At 37.2% G+C, this 27207-nt stretch overlaps 1 protein-coding gene across 1 annotated transcript; it reads right to left on the bottom strand.

The window, feature by feature from the left end:
- Positions 1-19939: 19939 nt before the first annotated feature.
- On the bottom strand, positions 19940-22450 carry PCDHB1 (protocadherin beta 1). Its single transcript, XM_010990700.3, has one exon. The coding sequence runs from the start codon at positions 22419-22421 to the stop codon at positions 19965-19967; it is 2457 nt and encodes an 818-aa protein (XP_010989002.3). The 5' UTR covers positions 22422-22450; the 3' UTR covers positions 19940-19964.
- Positions 22451-27207: the final 4757 nt, after the last annotated feature.

Raw genomic sequence — 27207 nt, 5'->3', positions numbered from 1 at the left:
CAGTCATTTCACCGTACATCTATTGAATTTTTGTAATTCATCAGCAGGTGTTTATTACACACAGATTAATTTCGGGCATTGTGAAAGGCATTAGGGATATAAAATTGAATAAAACCTAGTATCTGCACCCCAAGATGTCACAGACTAGAAGGATGACACAAGTAAAGCGACAGTTACTGTAGTGAGTGGTAAGTGCTCAGACAGAGATTTGCACAGGCACATGCAGTGCTCAAACAGATATTTAAGTAAGAAAAGAAATGGGGTTATCAGGAAAGTTTCCCAGAGGAGGAAGCTTGAGCTAAGTTGAATTTTATGGTGCCAGCTTAAACACAAATCCATTGAAGCGATTTTCTACTACAGATAAAGTATTTCTGATTTTACAGGAAATAAGATTTTCTCAAATGATGGGAAGCTCTTGTGGGATGCAGTATTTTACTAAGTCATTCAACAGCACAGACCATTCTATGAAGTATTGGAGGGTGACAACTAACTAAAAGACTAGGGCTGGGCCCTTTTTTTCTATTTGAATTTGGCTCATCTATCTAATACTCAATTTAAAGAGAGTCCTGTAGCTTGAGTATGAGCATGTGTGAATGGTTTGTTCTGTTAACAGTATTTTAGGAGATATTTTTGAATGGTGATTAAGAGCATAGATTTTTATGTCAGGAAGATTCGTATTTCAGTCCAGGCTTTGTTACATCATATATCTTAAGTTAGGAAAACTATTTCCTCCTCCAGACTTCAGTTTTAAGTTTCCTCATCTGAAAAAAAAAAAAGAATATACCGATGATATCTACTTCAAATTAAGTGAAACAATGCTTATGAAATGTTCAGCCTAGTGCTTAGGACATCATAGTGTTTTATGAATGGTATTTTAAGTAGTGATACAGTGAAAACAAGAACTTATCTACACAGTCCTTTTTACTCCTACAAACAAATGTAAGTCTAAATGACTCCTAAAAAGGAACCCTTGTACATTGTTGGTGAGAATGTAAATTGGTGCAACCAGTATGGAAGACAGTATACAGGTTTCTCAAAAAATTAAAAATAGAACTATCATATGATCCAGCAATTACATGTCTGGATATATACCCGAAGGAAATGAAACTACTATCTCAAAGAGATATTTGTACCCCCATGTTCATTATAGCATTATTCACAATAGCTAAGATGTGGAAAAAAACCTAAGTTTCCATTAGCATATGAATGGATGAAGAAAATGTGATATCTGTCTCATAACACTCTCTCTCTCTCTCTCTCTCTCTCATATATATGGGATTAGCAGATACACACTACTGTATATAAAATGATATGGAATATCAGGAAAACAATGTGTTAACTAATCTTATTGTGGTAAACATTTTGCACCTGAAAGGGGAGCAACAGAGTAGTGACCCAAGCAAGGTGGTTTCCAAAGAAATCAAAGAATATCTTAGATCCAACCACAGAAGAGCCTTTGCTCCCAAATAGGAAGCCAGATGCATAGAAGCTTGACATTTCCAAGTATTACTTGTAGACTTTTTTGTTTTGTGAGAAAAATCTGTGTATCTGAGATTTTCCGCCTTTGAAAATTTCTTCTTAAAATTCCAGAATGTACATGGGGATGTGCATAAGATTTGGCTAAATTTTCCATCACTGGATACTACACAGTCAGTTCAATTTCCACTTTGTTGTTGTTGTTGCTATGGTGACATTAAAGCTCTACTCTCATAATAACTTTTTTTAAAAAACAAGTATAGTTAATTTACAGTATTGTGTTTCAGGTGTGCAGCAAAGTGATTCAGACATATATATAGACATATATATGTACATACATAATATTTTTCAGATTCATTTCTATTATAGGTTTTTACAAGATATTGAATATAGCTCACTGTGCCATACAGTAAATCTTTGCTGTTTATCTGTTCTATATATGGTAGTATGTATCTGTTACTCTTAATCCCTACCCCCTTCTCCTTTAGTAACCATAAGTTTGTTTTCTATGTCTGTGAGTCTGTTTCTGATTTGTAAGTTTATTTGGATTTTTTTTAGATTCCACATATAAGTGATATATAATACTTGTCTTTCTCTGTCTGACTTACTCATTTAGTATGATAACCTCCAGGTCCATCCATGTTGCTGCAAATAGCAATATGTCATTTTTTATAGCTGAGTAGTATTCCAGTGTGTGTGTGTGTGTGTGTGTGTGTGTGTGTGTGTGAGTATTTTCTTGTCTGGTTGCTGTGGCTCACAGCAGTTTTTAAGTGTATCACATGGTATTGTTAACTACAGTCACCATCTTCTTTATCCAGTCATCTGATGGACAGTTAGTTTGTTTCCATGTCTTGGCTATTGTAAATACTGCTGGCTATGCTGCTATTGGAGCACCTGGTATCTTTTCAAATTATTAGAGTTTTCATCTTTTCCAGATATATGCCCAGGAATGAGTCTGCTGGATCATATGGTAGCTCTATTTTTAGTTTCTGAAGGAACCTCCAAAATGTTTTCCATAATGGCTGCACCAATTTACATTCCCACCAACAGTGTACAAGGGTTTCCTTTTTTCTATACCTTGTCCAATATTTATTATTTTTTTGATAATGGCCAGTCTGACTGGTCAGAGGTGATACTTCATTTTAGTTTTCATTTGCATTTCTCTGCTAATTAGCGATGTTGAGCATCTTTTCATGTGCCTAATGGCCATCTGTGTATCTTCTTTGAAGAAATGTCTGTTTAGATCTTCTGCCCATTTTTTGATTGGGTTGTTTGTTTTTTTGATATTGAATTGCCTGGTCTGTTTGTATATTTTGGAAATAAAGCCCTTGTCAGTCACATTGTTTGCATATATTTTCTTTCATTCTGTAGGTTGTCTTTTTGTTTTGTTTATGGTTTCCTTTGCTGTGCAAAAGCTTATAAATTTGATTAGGTCCCATTTGTTTACATTTGCTTTTATTTCTTTTGCCTTGAGAGACTGAGCTAAGAAAATATTACTGTGATTTATGTTAGAAAATGTTTTGCCTATGTTTTCTTTTAGGAGGTTTATAGTGTCTTTTTTTTTTTTTTATATCTTTAAGCCATTTTGAGTGTATTTTTGTGTATGGTGTGAGGGAGAGTTCTAACTTCATTGATTTACATGTGGCTGTCCAGCCTTCCCAACACCATTTGCTGAAGAGACTGTGTTTTCTACATTGTGTATTCTTGCCTCCTTAGCCAAAGATTAATTGACCACAGGTGTGTGGGTTTATTTCTGGGCTCTCTGTTCTGTTGATCTATATGTCTATTCTTGTGCCAATACGGTGCTCTTTAGATTATTGCAGCTTTGTAGTATTGTCTGAAGTCTGGAAGGGTTATGACTCCTTGTTCTTTTTCGTCAGCAATTGCCAATTGCTTTGGCAATTCTGGGTCTTTTGTGGTTCCATATAAATTTTAGGATTATTTGTTCTAGTTCTGTGAAAAACGTCATGGGTTATTTGATCGCATTAAATTGGCAGATTGCTTTGGGTAGTATGGCCATTTTAACTATTAATTTTTTCAATCCAAGAGCATGGGATATCTTTCCATTGCTTTCTTGAATCTTGATGAATTCATTTATCAGTTCTGATGGTTTTTGTGTGTAGTCTTTAGGGTTTTCTATATAGCATATCATGTAATCTGCATATAATGACAATTTTACTTCTTCCCTTCTGATTTGGATATCTTTTATTTCTTTTTCTTGTCTGGTTGCTGTGGCTCACAGCAGTTTTTAAGTATATAACATGGTATTGTTAGCTACAGTCACCATGCTGTACATCAGATCCCCAGAACTTATTTTCTTATAAGTCAAAAGTTTCTACCCTTTGATTAACATCTCATTTCCTCTCTCTGTTTCTATGAGTTTGATGTTTTTAGATTCCACATATATATATACCATAGATACTCAATATTTATTAAATATGCATATAGTAAAGTATATATTCTAGATACTAGTTCTTTGTCAGATATGTGGTTTATAGATCCTTTCTTCCACTCTGTAGCTTGTCTTTCTCATCCTCTTAACAGAGTCTTCTGCAAATCAAAAAATTTTAATGGTATGTTTAATCAGTTTTCCCTTTTTTGGATATTGCTTTTGCTGTCAAGGTCAATAACCCTTTGACAGTTTTTCTAGAAGTGTGATTATTTTGCATTTTAAATTTAAGCCCATTATCTATTTCATTTTTGGATAAGGTGTGAGACATAGTTTGAGGGTCAGATTTTTGCCTATGGATATCCAGTTGCTCTAGTACTAGTTGTTTAAAGGACATCTTTCATCTATTGAATTGCTTTTGCGCCTTTGTCAAAAAATTGGTTAGGTGTATTTCTGAGTCTATTTATGGGTTCTCTATTCTGTTCCAATGACCTATGTGTTTATCCCTCCACCAATATCACACATTCTTGATAATTGTAACTATATAGCAAGTCTTGAAATGAGCAGACTAATGCCTTTTCTTTTATTCTTTTAAAAAATTATTTTACCAATCTAGTTCCTTGTATTTCCGTATAAAATTTGTTACTGAAGCATAGTTGATGTATAATATTATATAAGTTTCAGGTGTACAACATAATGTTTCACAATTTTTAAAGGCTATAATCCATTTATAGGTATTATAAAAATTTTGGTTATATTCCCTGTTGTATACAATATATCCATGTAGCTTACTTATTTTGTACATAGTATCCATATACATTTTAGATAAATCTTGTCTATATCTGCAAAAATTTTTGTTAGGATTTTAATAGAAATAACCTGTATATCAACTTGGAGAGAATAGACATCCTGAGTTTTCCAGTACGTGAATACAGCATGTCTCTCCATTTATTTAGATCTTCTTTGATTTCTCTATCAGTATTGTGTATTTTTCAGCATACAAGTCCTGTCCATGTTTTATTATATTTACACTTAAGTATTTCATTTTCTTTTGAGTGACTGTAAATGGTATTACCTTTTTTATTGAAGTATAGTCATGTCCATGTGTTAATTACTAATATATAGAAATACAATTACTTTTAAACTTATGTATTTATTTTACTAAATTGAATACTTCAACTTTTAAGTATTGAAGTATAGTTTATGTACAATATTAGATGTTACAGGTATACAATATAGTAATTCACAATTTTTAAAGGTTATATACTCCATTTATAGTTATTATAAAATATTGACTATATTCCCCATGTTCTACAATACATCTTTGTAGCTTATTTTATACCTGATAGTTTGTACCTCTTAATCCTCCACCTCCATCTTGCCCCTCCTCCTTCCCTCTCCCCACTGGTAACCACTAGTTCCTCTCTACATCTGTGAGTCTGTTTCTTTTCTGTTATATTCACTAATTTGTTATATTTTTTAAGATTCGACATGTAAGTGATATCTTACAGTATTCATCTTTCTCTGTCTTCACTTAGCATGATGCCTTCCAAGTCCATCCATGCTGTATACCAGAAACTAATACAATACTTCAAATCAACTGTATTTCAATTGAAAAGCAAGCAAACAAAAAACCAACCCATTTAAAATATGAGCAGAAGACCCAAATAGACATTTTCCCAAAAGAGGAAATGCAGATGGCCAACAGGAACATGAAAAGTTGCTCAACATCACTAATGTCAGGGAAATGCAAAATCAAAATCCCAATGAGATATCATCTCACACTTGTCAGAATAGCCATCATCAAAAAGAACACAAATAACAAATGTTGGCAAGGATGTGGAGAAAAGGGAACCCTTGTATGCTGTTAGTGGGAATGTAAATTGATGCAGCCACTATGGAAAACAATATGGAGGTTTCTCAAAAACCTAAAAATAGAACCACCATATGCCCCAGCAGTTCCACTCCTGGACATATATCCGAGAAGAACAAAAACATTAATTCAAAAAGATACATATACCCCACTATTAACAGCAGCATTATTTATAATTGCCAAGATATGGAAGCATCCTATGTGCACATCAATAGATGAATGGATAAAGATGTGGCATATATATGTGATCAAATACAACTCACCTATAAAAAAAGAAGGATATTTTACCATTTGAGGCCCTTCATTCACTTTTTTTTTGAATTAAGGTAGATTTATTTAGAGAGATACATCCTGCATAGAGTATAAGGCAAGAGAAAGGCAAGGAGAGAGGTGTGGGAATTGGGTGCTCAGGTTAAAGTAAAAGTAGGTACACATTCCATAGACAGAATGCAGATCATCTCCAAAGCGGAGAGAGAGCACAAAGGGCCTTCATTCACTTTTTTTTCACTTCAAAAACCATAATTTTATAACTGGCACAAACATTTCCATTGCATCAAAAACAATAAAATACCTAGAAATAAGCTAAACCAAGGAGGTTACCTGTACCTTTTGTAGAAGATGTTCTGTGTGTCCCAGCAGCACACTCCCCTCTTGTCTCCCATGCTATATGCTCTAGGGGTTTCTCCCTATGAGGGCTGTATGGGTCATTCTGTTATGGTGGCCTGTGTGGGAGGTCTGGTAGGTTTGACTTACCCCAGTCCAGTTGGTTGCCAGACCCTGTCTTGTGTGGAGGCTGCCAACTGCTGGTTCGTAGGACTGGGGGCTCTGGAGCTTAATTAAGCTGGCTCACTGGTGGGCAGAGTCAGGGTCCAGAAGACTCTGGGACTGTTGCTTGCACACTGGTGGGTGATGCCAGGTCCTGGAGTTAGTGCTGGCCTACTGATGGACAGAGGCAGGTCCTGGAGTCTGATTGCAGGACCCAGCAGTCCCAGAGCTGGTGTCTGTTACTGATGGGGAGTAGTTCCTGACACAGTTGGGTAAGAAGCTTATGTTGGCCTGCAGGTGGATAAGGCTGTGGCCCAGCTGATCCCAGGGCAGATTCTGGCCTGCTGATGGGCTGTCTGGGGGATTGTGGTTTAATTGAGTCTTGTTTCTGCTTCCTGGTGGGTGAGCCTTGTCCAGACACTAGAGCAGGCTCCCTGGAGGGTAGGGACGGGGACCAGGGGGTTCTGGGACCAGTGCCAGCTGACTGAGGTGGAGCTGCATCCTGGGCCCTCTGGTGGGCAGGGCTATGTTCAGAGCTCAGGGAGTCTTAAGGCAGCCTGTCTGCTGATAGATGTGGCTGTGTCCCCACCCAGTTAGTTGGTTGGCCTAGCACTGACACCTTCTAGGCTATTGGGTGGGGCCAGGTGTTGGCTATAATGAGCTAAAGAGAAGATTTCACAAAGGCACTTGCCATCACCAGTGTCCACAATTAGAAGGAGCTCCCCAAAATAGCTGCTGCTAGTGTCTGTGTTGCCAGGGTGAGCTTCAGTTGCCTCCTGCCTCTTCAGGAGACTCTACAAGATCAGCAGGTAGGTCTGACGCAGGCTTCTCTCAAATTATGGCTTCTGCCCTGGGTAGCAAAACATGTGAGATTTTGTGTGCTCCTTCTCTATTTCTCCAGCCCTCTGGGACTTCTGAAAGTAAGTCCCACTGGCCTTCAAAGCCACATGCTCTCAGGGCTCATCTTCCTGGTTTAGGAGCCCCAGGCTGGGGAACCTGACATGGGGCTCAGACCTCTCTCTCCTTTGGGAAAACCTTTGCAATATAATTATTCTCGTTTGGAAGTATGGGACTTGACTATATCATGAATCTGCCTCTCCTACTTATCTTGTTGTGGCTCCTTTATGTCTTTTGTTGGAGAAAATCTTTTTTGGCAGGTTCCAGTCTTTTTCATTGATTGGTTATTCTGCAGATAGTTGTGATTTTCGTGTGCCCATGAAAGGAAGTGAGTTCATGGTCTTTCTACTTTGCCATCTTGGCCATTCCCCTTAGGATTTTTGAATTGAGACTTTCCCTCTATCTAAATGTATGTGCTTAGTACTATAAATTTCCCTCCTAGTGTGGTTTTTAGCTGTTGTCCAAAGTTTTGATATGTTGTATTTTCATTCAATTCAGTGCATTTTTAAGCTTCCCTTGAGACTTCCTCCTTGACCCATAGATTACTTAAATGTTTGTTACTTAGTTTGCAACTGTTTTGGAGATTTTTATCTTATCCTTCTATTATTATTTCTGGTTTGCTTCCATTATGATTGCAGAGTAACTTCTGTATCATTTAAATTCTTTTAAATTTGTTGAGGTTTGTTTTATGGCCCAAGGTATAGTCTATCTTGGTATATGTTCTGTAAGCTCTTGAGAAGAGTGTAGTTCTTCTCTTACTATGTTCCGAGACTCTGAATTTTATTTAAACCTTCTGCATTAACTGAGTTCTCTTACATTGCTGTGGTAAAGGAAGGGAGAAAATTGACTCATTACTTCCAGGGAGAGGTGGAAGTCCAGGTTCCCCACCTGGCCGCTGTTGATGTATGAAGAGGTAGGCTGCTCACTACGTGGGTGGCTGAGAGTTCCAGTTTCCCACATTCTCTCCACTGATGCTGTGGCAGGCGATGGGTAGTAGTGGGGAGGCCTGCTACACAGGCGTGTGAAAGACAAGTCTTTCCACTCAGCTTTGCTGGCGTGGGTGGTAGGCGATGTATACTTTTTTCTGTGATGTTTAACCAGGGTAAAGAAATCTTCATCTAAAAGTTTTCTGTCTTGCTAGGCTTCCCCTTTAGATCCACTAGGCAGAGAGAGTAGGTTTTTTTTTTTTAAGGCATCTTTTGTCTGTGACTATTGTCATTTCTGGATTGCTAGTTTCTTAAACTCCAGATGTGATATATGTGAAGAAAAACAAAAAAGTAAGAAACTCATGACTGTGTTGTTGTTCTAGTCCCTAGCTGGTCTGCCCTCTTCTCTCTACCTTTTAAATTTTCTTATGTTCATTTTGTGTATACTTTGCAAGGTTTTTCTTTGTACTTCTCAAGAAGTATAGTGAAAAGTATGTTTATTCCATCTTTCTGGAGGTGAAAGTCTTAAATTCTAGTGTATTCTAGTGTTTATAATCATTGCTATTTTCTCAATTTAGTGATTGCGTCAGTCAATAAAGAAATATGGTTGGGAATGGTGGAGGGAGAGAATCAACAGGAGTAGAGTGACCTAGAGGCTGAGATTAGTTTCGCTAAATTTTTATTTAGAATTTTTGCATCTGTTTATAGTGACATTAGGCAATAATTTTTCTTTTTTCTCTTGACCAGTTTTAGTATCATAAAATGAGTTGAAGGGTGCACCAGGAATCCTCAAGACCATCCCCAGTTTTGATGATTTGCTAGGAGGACTCGGAGGACTCAGCATATAGTTTTACTCACAACAAAGAAATATTAGAACAAAAAGGTAAAAGCTAAATCAGCAAAAAGGAAAAGTACATGGGTGAAGCCTGGAGGAAACCAGGCACAAGCTCCCCGAAATGCTGTCCCTGTAGAGTTAACACAGGTCACACTTGATTCCTCCAGTGATGAATTATGACAACTTGTGGGAAATTCTGTCTACCGGAGAAGCTCATTAGAAACTCAGAGACCAAGGTTTTTACTGGGAGGTGGTCATTTAGCTACCTTGTACTTGGTGTGTACCACAATTCCAGACTCCCAAAAGATTTTCAGCATAAACCACACCGAGCCACTCTTATCTAGGGAAAGTTTTGTGTCAATGTAGTGTACTGTTTATGAGTCAAGTCCCCCATTGCCTGTGCTTTTGGTATTGTACCCTAGAAATCATTGCCTAGGCCAATGTCAAGAAGCCTTATCCTAGGTTTTCTTCTAGGCGTTCTAGGTTCATGTCTTAGATTTAAGTCTTTAATCCATTTTGAGGTAATTTTTTAATGGTGTAATACAAGGTCTCAGTTTCATTCTTTTGCATGTGGATATCCAGTTTTTCCAATGCTATTTATTGAAGAGTCTATCCTTTCCCCATTGAGAATTCTTGGCACCCTTGTCAAAGATCTATTGACCGCATATGCATAGTTTTATATCTGGTTCTGTATTCTACTCCATTGGTTAATACATCTGTTTTTATGCTAGGACTGTAGTGTTTATATTACTGTAGTTTTGTACTATATTTTTTTACATTTTTTTACTGAGTTATAGTCATTTTACAATGTTGTGTCAAATTCCAGTGTAGAGTACAATTTTTCAGTTATACATGAACATACATATATTTATTGTCACATTTTTTTCATTGTGAGCTACCACAAGATCTTGTATATATTTCCCTGTGCTATACAGTATAATCTTGTTTATCTATTCTGCATATGCCTGCCAGTATCTACAAATTTTGAACTCCCAGTCTGTCCCTTCCCACCCCCTGCTCTCTTGGCAACCACAAGTTTGTATTCTATGTCTATGAGTCTGTTTCTGTTTTGTATTTATGTTTTGTTTTTTTTTTTAGATTCCACATATAAGCGATCTCACATGGTATTTTTTTCTCTTTCTGACTTACTTCACTTAGAATAACATTCTCCAGGAGCATCCATGTTGCTGCAAATGGTGTTATGTTGTTAGTTTTTATGGCTGAATAGTATTCCATTGTATAGATATACCACCTCTTCTTTATCCAGTCATCTGTCAGTGGACATTTAGGCTGTTGCCATGTCTTGGCTATTGTAACTAGAGCTGCTATGAACATTGGGGTGCAGGTGTCTTTCTGAAGTAGGGTTCCTTCTGGATATTTGCCCAGGAGCAGGGGTTTTGTACTATATTTTGAAGTCAGGAAATGTGATGCCTCCAGCTGTTTGTTTTTTGAAGTTACTTTGGCTATTTGGGGTCTTTTGTGGTTCCATGTGAACTTCAGGATTGTTTATTTGTATTAAAAATGCCATTAGGATCTTGATCTATATTGAATCTGTAGATTGCTTTAGGTAGTATGGACATTTTAACTTAATTTTCTCATATATGACACAAGGTATTTTCCCATTTATTTGTGGTGTTTTTGATTTGTTTTTTATTGTGTTGTTTTGAATAGTTTTCAGTATGGAAGTCTTTCACCTCCTTGTTAAGTTTACATCTAAGTATTTTATTGTTTCTGATGCTAATGTAAGTGTTATTGTTTTTCTCATTTCCTTTTTGGATAGTTTGTTGTTAATGTATAGAAATGCAACTCACTTTTGTACATTAATTTTGTATCCTACAACTTTACTGATTTCATTTGTTCTGTTTTTTTGTATGTGGAGTCTTTAGGGTTTTCTACACAGTAGATCATGTCATCTGCAAACAAAGATAATTTTAGTTCTTTCTGATTTGAATGCCTTCTATTTTTTTTTTAATTTTAGAGGCTTTTTTGTCAGTCTACAGTGTGTGTCAATTTCTGGTGTACAGCATAATGTTTCAGTCATATGTATACATACATATATTCCTTTTCATAATTCTTTTTCATGTTCATTATAGGTTACTGTAAAATACTGAATATAGTTCCCTGTGCTATACAGTATGAATCTGTTTTTCTATTTTATATATAGTAGTTAGTATCTGCAAACCTCAAACTCCCAGTTTATCCATTTCCACCCCCTTTTCCCTCTGGTAACCATAAGTTTGTTTTTTATGTCTGTGAGTCTGTTTCTATTTTGTAAATAAGTTCTTTTTTTTTAGATTCCACATATAAGTGATATCATGTGATACTTATCTTTCTCTGCCTGACTTACTTCACATAGTAGAATAATCTCTAGGTTCATCCATGTTGCTGCAAATGGCATTATTTTATTCTTTTTAATGGCTGAGTTGTATTCCATTGTATATATATGGACATTTAGATTGCTTCCATGTCTTGGCCATTGTGAATAGTGCTGCCATGAACATTGGGGTGCATGTGTCTTTTTGAATTAGAGTTCCCTTTGGATATATGTCCAGGAGTGGGATTGCTGGATCATATGGTAAATATTTTCAGTTTTTAAAGGAATCTCCGTACTATTTTCCATAATGGCTGTGCTAAACTACATTCCCACCAACAGTGTAGGAAGGTTACCTTTTCTCCATACCCTCTCCAGCATTTATCATTTGTGAACTTTTTAGTGATGGCCATTCTGACTGGTGTGAGATGGTACCTCATTGTAGTTTTGATTTGCGTTTCTCTGATAATTAGCAATACTGAACATTTTTTCATATGCCTATTGGCCATTTGTATGTCTTCATGGGAGAATTGCTTCTTTAGGTCTTCTGTTTTTGGATTGGGTTGGGGTTTTTTTTTTTCTTTTGGCTGTTAAGTTGTATGAGCTGTTTGTATATTCTGGAAATTAAGCCCTTGTCAGTTGAATCATTTGCAAATATTTCTCCCATACCATAAGTTGTCTTTTTGTTTTGTTTATGGTTTCCTTTGTTGTGCAAAAGTTTATAAGTTTAATTAGGTCCAATTTGTTTATTTTTTAAATTTCTTTTACCTGGGTAGACTGCCCTATGAGAACATTGATAATAAGATTTATGTCAGAGAATGTTTTCCTTTAGGTTTGTAGTGTTTTGTCTTATGTCTAAGTCTTTAAGCCATTATGCATTTATTTTTGTGTATAGTATAAGGGAATGTTCTAACTTCATTGACTTATATGCAGATGTCCAGGTTTCCCACCACCACTTGCTTACGAGACTGTCTTTACTCCATTGAATATTCTTGCCTTCTTTGTTGAAGATTAATTGATCCCAGTGTGTGGATTTATTTTTGGGCTCTCTGTTCAGTTTCATTGATCCATATGTCTGTTTTGTGCCAATACTATGCTGTTTTTATCACTGTAGCTCTGTAGTATATAGACTGAAGTCAGTGTGGGTAATTCTTCCAGCGTCGTTCTTTTTCTTCAGCATTGCTTTGGCAATTCTGGGTCTTTTGTGATTCCATATAAATTTTAAGATTATTTGTTCTAGTTCTGTGAAAAATGTCCTGGGTAATTTGATAGGGATTACACTAAATCTTTAGAGTGCTTTGGGTAGTATGGCCATTTTAACAATATTAATTCTTCCAGTCCAAGAGCATGAGCTATCTTTCCATTTCTTTAAATCATCTTTAATTTCCTTAATCAGTGTTTTGTAGTTCTTCACATATAAGTTTTTCACCTCCTTGGTCAGGTTTATTCCTAAATATTCTTTATGTGATTTTAAAAGGGATTTTTTTTCACTTTCCTTTTCTGATATTTCATTATTAGTGTAAAGAAATACAACTAGTTATGTGTATGTTAATCTTGTATCATGCTACCCTGCCAAATTCTTTCTATCAGATCTAGTAGCTTTTGTATGGAGCCTTAAGGTTTTCTATGTATACTATCATGTCATCCGCATATAGTGACAATTTTACTTCTCTTCCAATTTGGATCACTTTTCTTTCTTTTTCTTGTCAATTGCTACAGCTAGGACTTCCAAGACTATGTTTAATAGAAGTGGTGAGAGTGAGCATTCTTGTCGTATTCCAGATTTTAGGGGGAAGGCTTACAGCTTTTCACCATTATTATGTTGACTGTGGGTTTGTCATAAATAGCTTTTATTATGTTGAAATACATTCCCTCTATACCCACTTTGGTAAGTTTTTATCATAAATGGATTTTGAATTTTATCAGATGTTTTTTCTATGTCTATTGAGATGATCTGGTGATTTTTGTTCTTTTTGTTGATGTGGTGTAGCACACTGATTGATTTGTATATGTTGAACTGTCCTGTGTCCCTGGGATGAATCCAACTTGATCACAGTATATGATCTTTTGTATGTGTTGTTGGATTCTGTTTGCTAATATTTTGTTGAGGATTTTTGCATCTATGTTCATCAACAGTATTGGCCTGTAATTTTCTTTTTTGGTAGTGTCTTTGTCTAGTTTTGGTGTCAGGGTCATGGTGGCTTCATAGAATGAGTTTGGGATATTTCTTTTTATTACCAAATTGCCTTGGCTAGAACTTCTAGTATTATACTGAATAGAAGCGGTGATAGTGGACATCCTTGCCATATTCCAGATCTCTGAGGAAAATCTTTCAGGTTTTCATCATTTTGTATAATGTTAGCTATGGACTTTATATATGGTCTTTATTGTGTTGAGGTTAGTTCCTTATACACCTAACTTGTTTAGAGTTTTTACCATGAAAGTGTGTTAAATTTTTCATGCTTTTACTGCGTCTGTTAGGATGAGCATGGGATTTTTGTTTTTCATTCTGTTCATGTACTATATCACATTTATTTGCATATGTTGAACCATCCTTGCAACCCAGAGATAAATCCCATTTGGTCATACTGTATAATTCTTTTAATGTTCTGTTAAAATCAGTTTGCTAATATTTTGTTGAAGAGTTTTCCATCTATATTCATCAGGAATATTAACTTCCAGTTTTCTTTTCTTGCGGTGTCTTTGGCTTTGGTATATCAGGGTGATGCTGGCCTCATTAAATAAGTCCAGAAATATTCTACTATTTTTTTGAAAGAGTTTAAGAATGATTGGTATTAATTCTTCTTTAAACGTTTGGTGGAGTTCACCCATGAAACCAACTGTTCCTGGGCTTTTCTTTGTTGGGAGGCCTATAATGTTTTGATCTATGATTCTTCCAGGACTGATCTTGGAATAGGAGATCTACAGCCATGCTAATTTTCCCTCTTTGTGAGAACCAGAATCAACTTTATCTTTTTTTTTCTGCCTTTCCCTCATTCTTATTCTGTAACTTCATTTGGGCCTATAGTAGTGTTTTTCAATCTATATTCCATGTCTTCTCTGGCAGTTTTAAAACTTGGTTCCAAGATTGTTTTGACGCTCCTCTATTCGAGAGGTAGGACTAATGTCTCTTTCCTTTGAATCTGGTCTCTAACTGCTTGACCAAAGTCAAGAAAGTAAAAGCAGTATTAGCTCTTGGACCGCAGGCACAATGTTGTAAAGAAGCCCAGGCCATGTAGCGAGGTCGCTTGCAAGTATTCTTGTTGACCGCCAACATCAATCATGTGCGGGAATTCACCCACAGACGATACTAGCCCATAGCCACCATGTCACCCCCATTTTTGAGCCTTTCTACCTGAGGCCTTAGACATTGTAGAGCAGAGAAAATCCATCCCCAATGAATCCCTGACTCACAGAGTTCATGAGAATAATAAAATGGTTGTTTCCCGCCACTAAGTTTTGAGATGGTTTGTCACTTAACAATAGATAACTGTAATATCTCTTAATTCTCTTTCATAACTTTTATTTTTGTTCTGTTATTTCCTTAGTTATATAAAAGTTATTCTTCAGTAGTTCCCAGACTAAATTTTATCCCACCTAATGAGGATAAAATTTATTACATGACTGTGTTTTGTTTCTAAAATTTCTAATAGGCTATATTTATACCATCTATTTTTGCCTTATGAAAGAAAAAAACATAAGAGGCTGAACTAATTTATTGTCTATTTTGTGGGTGTGACTCCTGAATTCATTTCTACAAGCGTCTATGAAAGTTTAATTTTGAATAGTACATTTTAAAGAAATGTCTTCTCTTTCCTTCCTCTCCCCATTGATTTTCATCTCCTAGACCACCCAGACATGGTCTACAATCAGCTCTTACAGTAGTGAGTTGAGCTTCTGACCCAACATAATAATCAGAATGGTACAGTTGACTTCATTGAGCAGTTAGCTATAACATTCAGCACATCGTTTGTGTGCTCCAGCCTCCATAGGTATGAAACATAATGTAGAACTTCAGGAATCTCTTGGTGGTGGGTTTTCAATTTTTTTTTCATGAACAAGATAAACCCATCCCAGCTCCTGGCTCTAAGCAGTGACCCTGGCTCTTACTCTCCCATCTTTCATGGAGAAAATTTTATTCCTAATAGCCTATTAGAGCCAAACTAATGGCAACCAATGCTACCTTCCCATCCTGTAGCTCAGAAGTACAAAAGTTTCATTCCTGCTTATCATTTGATGTTTGTTGCATTTCTGGTTTCTGCATTTTAAAGTTTTTATCTATTATTTCTGTGTTTAGAGTGCAGCAAGCTACACCGAAGCATAAGCTTGCTTTACCAGATTAACCAGAAAACCATTATTACTTTTACTTTTCATGTTTCACTGTTATATAAATACAACCAATACTTTCATAATACTATAAAAATCTCTATAGATTTGGAAATGAGGTCAGATTTTTGGATGAAGAGTAGGCATCTGATCAGTTGCATGTTTTGATGATGTTCAACTCTATATAGAAAGTAGGCCTTTGTATGAGAGAATTATATGGATAAATTCTGCTTCTAAGAATGAGACAGAATCATCTTTAAATAGAAAACAGCAGCAACAAAATACAGACATGGCAGAAAGCAGTATATTTATTTTTAGAAGAATAAATAAAACCAGAAAGACCAATTCTATTTCTCATATCTGTATGTCTAATGCAGCATAAAAAAATCTGTTTAAATGACACCTCTATTATACTTAGCTTATAAATACTAAATAGGTCTACATAAAATTTAAATTTTTCATAGTTTAATATTTAACAGTTTTATAATTACTGGAAATTTTAAACCAAGTTAATGTAATTTTCATTTAAAGTTAAAACTTCATCATAAAATAAACCTTAACAAGTTAAAGAAATTTATGCTTCTTAAGATAAGCTAATACTAATTTTGCCCAGAGTGTGTTTAAGACTGGAATGACTAATTCCAGTCTTAAAAATCTGTTCATCCTAGGTAAGAGTCTGCTAAACTACATGGTAATAGCATTGGATTATAATCCAAATAATGAAGTATTTATGAAACCATATGTAAAGAAAGAAGTACGTAAATAATAAATGGAGAAGTGACAAGTGTTCCTTACAGAAGAATTTCAATTAATTAATGTAAAAGGAATCAGAAATAGAAAATCACCACTCAAATGTCACAGTATTAATTGCCATAGGAAATACCTAGCAATGGATACTAAAATTAATGGGCGGAAGTTAAGGCGGAAGCATTATATATGCATCGTTTCAAAGTGTCTCTCCTCAACTATGTATTAATTACAAAGGGAAAAATAGTGACTTGACAATGAAGAAACTTGGTATATATTATCTTAACCAAGTGATCAATATTAACATCACCTCAGCAATAATGAACTATACACTTAAAAATGGTTAACATGGTAAATTTTGTCTTAGGTTTTTACCACAATAAAAAGTATTAGTATCTCCAGTTAAAATGACATTTGACATTGACATCATGTACCCCCGATATGACACAGAATATTGTTTCTGTGATGTTCTTCTCAATAATGCATAACATCAATTTAATTATGAGACAAAGACAATCTCAAATTAAGGGATATTTTTGTTAATTATAAGCTTACTGTAGTCATCATTTCACAAGTCAAGTCATTATGCTGTGCATTTAAACTTACACGGTGCTATATGTCAATTATATTTTAATAAAACTGAAAAAAAATAGAGGAACATTGTACAGATAACTGACTAGTACTCTTCAAAGGTCTTAGTCATGAAAGACAAGAAGAGGTTAAGGAAATACCAGATGGTGGAAACTAAGGAGATATCAACTAAATGCAGGTGGGATCCTGGATTGGATCCTTGAAAAGAAAAAGGACAGTAGGGGAAGAACTGATAAAATCTGAATAACGTTTGTACCAGGGTTAACGTCTTAATTTTGATAATTGTGCTATGGTTATGTAAGATAACATTAATAGAAGCTAAGTGAAGAGTATATGGACCTCTGTACCATTCTTGAAGCTTTATACATCTAAAATTTTAATAAAGTTTTTAAGGTTTTGAATTCTTTATAACTTCCAGTAGATATGTAGATCTGTATACATTTCAGAGTTAAATAGGTAATTGAAGCAACTTGCCTAAACTATTTAGATATTTTTAATTAAATATTTATCACGGCCTTTTCATACAAGGGCACTTCAAGGCACTTGGGTTATAACTTTGAATAAATACAAGTAGTTCTAATGTCACTTGACATTTGAGGGAGAGTTAAATGTTCAAATAATTTCCATTCTTTATGTTAATGTGCTGATGAAAGCCTGGACTTAATCTCAGTTGGTGTATAGAATTCTCTCCAAATACAAATGGTTCACATCATATTCAGCAAATCAATACAGAGATGTTCTTAGTTTTGAATCATCAGGTACAACTGGAATTTTCTTTGTTACCTGAGGTCTGAATAAAAATGAGATTAGATCACCATTTAATCCAGTAATTCCCAATCTGAAGTCAGAATGAGAAAAATAATGGCAAAATAAATTTTTCATAAAATTTTTTTTAATTTAAAGGATAGTTCCTTTATGAGATTACTGTTTTACCATTTTTTTATTAAAATGTCATTTCTTTTATGAAATAATGGTATGAAATGATAGGTTTTATTTAATTTTAATTTAGTGTCCATACATGGGAAAATTTAAATTTGACAAATCTACATCTGTTCATTTTATATAGTATATGTGTATGTGAACTTCACTGCTGTTTGAAATTCAGATTCACAAAATCACTAATTTACATTTTCTTTCCTCATCTTTGACTACATAATATAATTATGTAGTCAAATGCAGTTAATCCAATGGCTTTTAGTTAAAATCAATTACTTACCTACAAAAGTTATTTCTATTTTCTTTCTCACTTAAAGTCTCTGATTTCTGCATGCCTTACCCAGTACTAACCCATATATGCTGGAACACTATTTTATATTTTGTGCAAGAAAGAACTTTACTCTAAATGAGCAGGATTATAACTGAGTTTGTGGAAAATATTTAATATTAAGAAGACAATTCATTGATGTTCTGTATTTGCTTCAGCTATTCTCACAATATTAAGGAAAATATTGAAGGCTACCATAGGTTACATCTGCTCTAAGCATCTCCAAATTAACACTAAATTTTAGTATATCCTGACCACCAGGTAGACAGCCAAGTGGTACTATTAGGTATAAGCATAATTTCAAGAATGAAGCTTATATCAATAATATGATCTGGTATATTTGAGAACTGTTTTAAGAGGTACTTCTCTACCCTTGGAATTCCAGGTACAAATATTGTGCCTGCCTGTCGGGGACATATCCTTGTGGGTCTGAATTTACATATTTGTATAAAATAAGGAACATAATTAAAGACTCATTAAAGCAAACTGTTAAACATTTAGGCACAACTGGTAGTATTGATAGTATCCCTGAAATATGTTACTGTTTTAAGATTGATTTCTTTAATTTTAGAATGAGAGAACTTAAAATAGCTTAAAAAGTCAAAACAGTGATGATCAAAAAGAAACCTAACTCAGTTTCCTCCTCCACTTCATTTTGTAAAGGATCTGCTAGGAACTACCTCTTTTTCTCAGTTTCTGTGTCACCACATCAGCGTATCAGCTCAGAGGAGAAAATGGCTTAAGATCAAGTCTGGTAGTAAGTGAATATCTCTCTTTTCTTATGGCCACTTAATTGGTGTTAATGAATTCAGTAGCATTTGTTAACTACAGCAAGCCTAGTTTATTTTTCTTCCTCATCCACCTTTCATTCCCCACATTCAAGTAACAGCTTTCTGACAAGGAGTGAGATAGGTATCTGTGTAGAAAGAGATTTCAGACTTGCCAAAGGCCTCAAAACAACCTAAGAAATCTACATCTAACTTAATTTTAGAGAACATTCCTGAAGTAAATTTCTTTAGCCTTATATCTGCCCTTACATCTGCAAGTAAGTTAAATCCTTTTTTTTTCTCTTCACCCTTCTTCCCACTTGGTTTTCTGTGAGGCTCACCATTCACTAGGCATTTGTATGGTTATGAATGCATGGTATGCAAGGTGTTGATTCAAAGACGAGCTATGATATCATTGATTTGCCGTATTTTTTTGGCATGTTAAATCTATATTAGTAATATTTACAACTAACCATTCTACCACACATTGTGTGTGTATTTCTAATGCTAGTAAAATGTCAATTTACTTTTCATGAAGAAAAAGATGATCCCCACTCAAAAACCTAGAAGTTTCTACACAATGATAAACTATTTTTCTACTTCTCAACCTAATTGCTTCCTGATGTACCAAAACTAGAAACTAGTTCTCTTCCCCGTGAATGCATAACTTTCTATTGGAAAATGATTTAAAGGCAAAATAACAGACTATCTCTGGAACTAAAGCACTTTCAAGGCCAGGACTAATGAACTTCCACAGGAGACATGAATAATGGCTACATACAGCTCATGAATACTAGCTACATATAGTCATCAGACACTTGGGCATGGCCCTCTGACCCCCAAGACCTATTCCTATCAGAATCTGGTGGTAAACTAGAGCCAGCCTCGGTTTTTACCTCTCCAGTGCTGTGGGGGAAGGGGAAGTTGGGCATAAAACGCTTGAGAAACCGAAACTCACTGTTGCCAGTGCCAGTAGCTGAGCACATTTCATAGGGACAAGGCTGGGACATGGATCCACTGGGTCCTCCTTGTACCAGGTTGTTAGGGAAATTACAGTCATCATAGAGATGCTCTTGAACCGTGAACTTTTCTCTATATTTAATCTTCTGGCAGATGTGTATAATGAAGATCAATGTGACAGAGAGGAGAAAGAGAAAGGAAAGCACAGCCAGAGAGATGACCAAATATTTAGTGGATGGATTTACCCTTGTAGGATGTTTAAATGATTCCTGGAACTGCAGATAGGGCTCAGAAAAGCCATCTACTAGGAGGATGTTGAGTGAGGTAGTAGTAGAAAGAGCTGGTTGGCCATGATCCTGAACAAGAATAATCAGTTTCTGCATCATGGGGTCTCTCTCAGATACGTGCCGCAATGTACGGATTTCCCCATTTTGTTGTTGAACAGAGAATAATCCAGGGTCAGTGGCCTTAAGTAGATGATATGAAAGCCAAGAATTCTGACCTGAGTCACCATCCACAGCCACCACCTTGGTCACCAGGTAGCCTACCTCTGCAGACTTGGGCACCAGGTCATTGCAGGGCAAAGTGCCATTCTGCAGTGGGTACAAGATCATTGGGCGGTTATCATTGTCATCCAGAACAACCACTCTGACAGTAACCTGGCTACTCAGTGACAGAAAGCCCCCATCAGTTGCCTTTACCACAAACTGAAAATCTTGAATGGCCTCATAATCCATGGTTCTCAGTGCATAAAGTTTTCCATTGTCTGAGTTTATGGAGATATAAGCAAAGACTGATAAATCTCCACTTTTGGGAGGCAGCAGAGAATATGTTACTTGGGCATTCTCACCCAAATCTTGATCCACGGCATGGACTTTACCAATAAAAACTGCAGGGCTGTTGTTTTCTCGAACAGTCAAGATGTAGGAGTCCTCCTGAAATACTGGCGGATTGTCATTAATGTCAGATATTAGCACCTCTATCACAGTCTCGGAGGACAGAGTAGGTGGTCCAGTATCCATGGCAACAAGAGTGATATTATAGCCAGAGACCTCCTCGCGATCCAAGCCTCTGTCGGTGACCAGTGAGTAGGAATTCCGGAATGTCGGTTTGACTGCAAAGGGAAGGTCTTCTTTTAGAAAGCAGGTGATTTTCCCTCCCACTCGAATGTCCCGGTCTCGGATAGAGAAAAGGGCTACCACAGTCTGTACTGGAGAGTCCTCAGGGAGGGGGCTGGACACAGAGGAGACTGTAATTTCAGGAGGGTTGTCATTAACATCCACCACTTCCACCAGGACTTTGCTGTGGGCCGAGAGGCCTCCTCCGTCTGTAGCTTGAATGTCAATGTCATATGTTTCAATCGCTTCAAAATCTAAGGGCCCTCTTAGTCGAACCTCTCCAGTTTCAGAGTCAATCTGAAATGTCTGAAGAATTATTTCTGGGTTTTGAGCTACAGAGTACGTTATCTCCTTGTTGGAGCCCTCGTCTAGGTCGGTGGCAGTCACCGTGGCCACCAAAGAACCATTGGCACTATTTTCCCGTACCTGAGCGCGGTACACCAGTCGAGAAAACTGAGGCACGTGATCATTGACATCCAGAACCTCCACACGGATGTGAGCTATTCCAGACTTGGGCGGGGACCCTCCGTCCACAGCTGTGATTGTCAAGTTGATTTCTGGCTGCTCCTCCCTGTCCAGGGGTTTATCCAGCACTAGCTCGGCATATTTGGGCCCGTGGCTGCGGAAGCGGGTGTGCAGGTGGAAATAGGGGTTGGCGCTCAAACTGTAGTTTTGGAGACTGTTGAGGCCCACGTCCAGATCCTGAGCGCTCTGTAGAGGAAATCGTGAACCCATGGGGGTGCTCTCCGGAATCTTTAAAAGAGGCTTCTTGTTTAGGAAAACCGGAGCATTGTCATTGATATCAAATACCCTGACCTCGGCGCGAAAGGACTGAAGCGGCTCCACCAGGACTATTTCAAAGTGCAGAACACATGGGTCGACTTTGCCACAAAGTGACTCCCGATCCAGTTTCTCCTTCACAAACAGATCTCCGGTCTTGCGGTGGAGCCGGAAATGCAGTTTGTTGCCCTCGGAAACGAGCCGTGCCCCGCGCGCTGCCAGCTTGCCGACCTCCAGCCCCAGGTCCTTAGCCACATTAGCTACAAACGAACCGCTCTCCATCTCCTCTGCCACCGAATAGCGGATGGTTGCCGCACCCCCCACAGATAAGCACAGAAAAAGGAGAAGAGATCCCACTTGCCTGCTTTGCAAGAGTTTTTTGCGTGCAACTGCCATCCTTTTTAACGAGCGCGCTCTCTGCAGCAGCCGCCACCTGTTGCGGATACACTTTCACTTTTCTGCCGGCAGGTTCCTGCAACAGCTGCTATCGGCTTTGCTAGCCTCTAACCGCAGCGCCGCCGAAGGCTAACCGAGCCAGGTAAGCTGTTTTGCACTTGGAAGAACATTTGCATTAAGCAACTCAACTCCCCAGTCTATTGAGTGTATTAATAGATATGTTCTCATTCCGAAGAGTTAGGTAGAGCTTGAAAGTTGTTGCCAAAGCAACAGCTAACTCAGCTTTTAATTCCCTTTTAGAAAAAAAAAAAAGTCCTTGGGAATTGAGAAGCCAATGAGGATACTCACTTAAGCTGAAGTCATCGTCTGGGGCTGCTGCAGCAACTGGCAAACAGCGAGGTGTAAGGTACTCTGCACACTCCACCCACTCCACCCAGACACCAAGAGAGAGGCAGAAAGATCCTGTAATATCTTCTGAAGCCTGAGCCGAATAGATAGGGGTGAGGGAGACGGGCTTGGAGGAAGTGATCAGTAGGAAAAGGAAAGGGGACAGACTTCTTTCAGGAAACTGGGGGTCTAGTAAGTACCTTGATAGAGGAACTTTTTAACTTGCCTCATGATTTGTGTAAATCCATTCTTTTCTGCAGAACCTTCAAATGGTTAGGAAACACCTGGCTTGTCACTTATGATTATGATGGAAGTAATACACTTATTGTGTATGATTTCTATATACTGGTACTGTATTAAATGATTTACACACATTAGCTAATTTAATCCTTGCAACAGCTCTATGAGGTACTCATTATTATTTCTTTTTTACAGATGAAAATGGGACTGAAGAGCTTATGTCACTTCCCCAAGGTACTCTACTTCGTAAATAATAGAGAAGGAATGCAGTTTAATTTTGTCTGACTCTAAAGTCATGCCCATGATTAAGTATATAACACTGCTTCCCAAATAATATAGTGTATAAATGAAATGAAGATAAAGGTTTGGCTTTGAATTTTAAAGGAGAGGAAATAATAGACTACTTGCATATATTGAAAATGGCCCGATAGAAATTTTGCAAGATAGTTGTCGAGAGTTCCTTTTATAATCATAAGATCATAGAATGTTTAAGAATGATAAGGCACTTCAGAAAGATTAGGTCCAACCTCCTCCTCATCCCCTTTTTTAGTAGATGGAAAACTGAGGCGCAAATGATAACATCACTTGCCAGTCCATGCAGCTACTCCTGGCAGCATAGGAACTAACCCCTGTCTACTGACACAGTCTCATCTTCACTATCAAAAGCACTTGGTGGTCCCCTACTTGTATAAAAAACTATATGAAGTGTACAGAACATTTAAAAAAACATGTAACATTTACAGTAGGTAATCTTCAGAATCTAGTCTCTTTCCTTTGTTATTTAGCTCAATCTCTGATGTTGTGCTCTGCTCTAGCTCATTCATTTCCACTGCTGTATAGAATTCCAGTCTGGTCAATGCCCTTAGGCCACAGACCATCAGGAACACACCTGTAGTTGAGCAAAGTTATATTTTCTGATTATTGCAGCAAGGGAGGCTGGACACTGCAGAGAATTATGAGGCATCTCAGTAAGAGGGTTTTTAAAAGGACTTAATGGTATTTAGTCTTGTGCAAGGTGATTTGGGGCTGGTTTGAAGTAGGGCTTTGCTCTGGATTGGATGCTGTCAGAAACAGTTATTTCTATAATTGGGTATATTAATAATTTCTTATGCAGAAGCTGAGAAGAATGGGAGGTAGCTAAAGCTATGATTGGTAAACAAGCTATGATTTGTTATTCATAATAGCCAGGATAGAGTGATATTTGGTCATTTTTGTGGACTGGACAATATTCCTTTTTGCCTGTGTTCAGGCATGATTGTGGCATCCTCTTGTTTTTCTCTTAATCCATCACCATCATAGAGTGGCCTTGTCTAATGTTGTTCTGTGAACCTGTTTTTGTTTAACAGGAGAACACCATACCCTAGCTCTCAGTATCAGGCTAGCTCCCAGCTGTCATGGACTGCTTTTGTCTTTTTCAATATGAATACAGCATAACACATTTACACATTCTGTTCTACTATTCATAGAAGTATGCCATATGTCAGTTTGTGTACATGTGTATACATCTGGGAGAGGGGCATATATCTAGAGGTAGCATTGGTGTGCTAAGGTATGTTCTTTTCAGCTTTACCTGCTTTACCTGATACTGCCAAATTGTTCTAAGTTGTACCAATTTACACTCTCATAGCAAGATAACTTCCAGTTGTTCAAATTCTATCAACACTTAGCAGTACTAATCTCCTTAAATTTTAACCATTCTTGCTATGTCATGGTGGGCTTACTTTGCTTTTCTCTGATTATTAATTACTGATGAGATAGGACACTATTTAATATGTTTTTACTCATCTGGATAACTTTTGGGTGGGACAGTTGTTCAGTTCTCTTGCCCATTTTTTACATTGGATTGTCTTTCTCCTATTGATTTGTGTAGGTCTTCATATAGTCTAAATATGAGCTCAGCCTTGCTAGCCCAGGCAATAGTGGCTCTTGTAGTTGCTGGAGTCCCCTGGGGGAGACAGCAGGTACACAGTAGTTCAGCCTCGTTAGGCAAGGCAGTAGTGGCTTTTGTGGTTGTTCAAGTCCCCTGGGACCGGGGGTGGGTACACAGTCATTCAGCATAGTTAGGCCAGGCAATAGTGCTTTTGGTAGTTGTTGGAGTCCCCAGGAGTGCAGTGGCGGGTAATAGTAGTTCAGCCAGGAAGTAGCAGCTCCTAATGTTGTTGGAGTCCACTGCGGGCAACAGTGGGTACACAGCATCTCAGCCTTGTTAGGCCAGGCAATAGATCCTTTTGTAGTTGTTGGTGTCCACTGTGGGTGGGGGTGGGTACACAATATTACAACCAGGCAATAGTGGCTTTTGTAGATGTTTTGAGTCCCCCGGGGGGCAGTGGCAGGTACATAGTAGTTCACCCTATTTAGGCCAGGCACTAGTGGCTTTTGTAGTTGTTGGAGTCCCCTGGGGGGCGGCGGCAGGTACAGAGTACCTTGGTATAGGCAAGGCACTGGTGGCTTTTGTAGTTTTTGGAGTCCCATGGGGGTCGGCGTAGGGCAAGCAGTACTTTAGTTCAGCCAAGGCACTAGTGACTTCTGAAGTTGTTGGAGACCCTTGGGGGGCAGTGGCAGGTTCACGTTAGTTAATGTTAAGTTTCCTGAGTGTGAGAACTGCATTTAAAGTAAAAAGTTGGTTTACTCCTGCTGCAAGTGCTTGGAAATCCACCTTTCCAGTCGGGGGGCAGGAGCCCACCCTGCCCCGCCCCACCTCACCTCAAATGCAGTTCTCAGTCGGGAACCTTACCATGAATACTAATTGCTAATATTCTAATCTTCCCAATTGTTCCAATAATGTTCTTTCTAGTCAATCAAGCTTTGCTCATTGTACTTGTCATGTTTTTCTACTTCCCTTACACAGTTTAAAAAGGCAGCCATGAAAAAATGAGTTATAAAAATACTTAGAGTCATTTCATCTATATTACATTTTATATTCCCCAATATGAAAATTTTGACATCACAACCACCTGGGAAATGTGTCCTTTACAATGCATTACATCAGGATCCATATAATCTCATTTTATCCCATTATTTGTGATAATAAGTTTGATAGTTTAGTTACAAAACAGCATCCATCAAAATTAGAAAAGATACATACATCCTCTGTTCACTGCAGCATTATTTCCAATATCCAAGTTATGTAAAAAACCTGTATAAAAAAGATGTGTGTGTATGTGACTGTGTATCTATGTATAACGAGTATTACTCAGCCCTTAAAAGCAATGACATCTTGCCATTTGCAGCAATATGAATGGTCCTAGAGGGTATTTATGCTAAGTGAAATAAGTCAGATAGATAAAGACAAAAACTGTATGATTTCACTTGCAAAAGAAATTAACAAACATAACAAAACAGACAGTTATTGATACAGAAAACAACAGGTAGTTCCCAGAGGGGAGAAGGTTGGTGGAGGAAAGAAAAAGCTGAGGGAGATTACGAGGTACAAACATCCAGTTACTAAATAAATGAGTCAAGGGGATGGAGTGTGGAGAATATAGTCAATACTATGTAACTTTTTATTTTGTGACATAACTAGACTTAAGACAGTGATCATTTTGAAATGTATAGAAATACTAAATTTATGTTATATACCAGGAACAAACATTATGTTGTAGGTCAATTAGACTTCAAAACAATTGTACATAAAGATCAGATTTGTAGTTACCAGATGCCAGGGAAAGGGGAGTGGTAGGAGGAGGGTGTGGTAGAAGGCAAGAGTGGATGAAGGCACAGAAAGTACAAACTTCCAGTTAGAAGAAATAAGTACTAGGGATGTAATGGACAACATGATAAATGTAGTTAACGCTGCTATATGTTACATATGAAAGTTGTTGAGAGTAAATCCTGAGAGTTCTCATCACAATGAAAATTTTTTTCTACTTAATTTTGCATCTATATCAGATGATTATGCTGTACACCTTAAACTTACACAGTACTGTATGTCAGTTATATCTCAATAAAATTGGAAGGAAAAAACTGAACATCCTGTTTCCAAAACAATTTTATGACTCAGTGTTTTCCAACATTCATGGAGGATACTTTCTTATATTAATATATAGTTATATAAGTATCTGGTATGTTTGTGTGTGTAATCGTGATGTTTATACTTTCAATCCATTAAAACAGGCTTCTTCCTTTCCCTCCCCCAGTTTATTCATATTATTATTAGCAT

Source organism: Camelus dromedarius, chromosome 3, assembly GCF_036321535.1.
Source record: "Camelus dromedarius isolate mCamDro1 chromosome 3, mCamDro1.pat, whole genome shotgun sequence".
In the NCBI taxonomy this organism is placed as follows: Eukaryota; Metazoa; Chordata; class Mammalia; order Artiodactyla; family Camelidae; genus Camelus; species Camelus dromedarius.
This window is presented reverse-complemented; position numbering and strand designations above follow the sequence as displayed.

What these genes read in the sequence shown, in the direction of transcription:
- PCDHB1 (XM_010990700.3), bottom strand. Translation starts at nt 22,421, where the DNA reads ATGGCAGTTGCACGCAAAAAACTCTTGCAAAGCAGGCAAGTGGGATCT.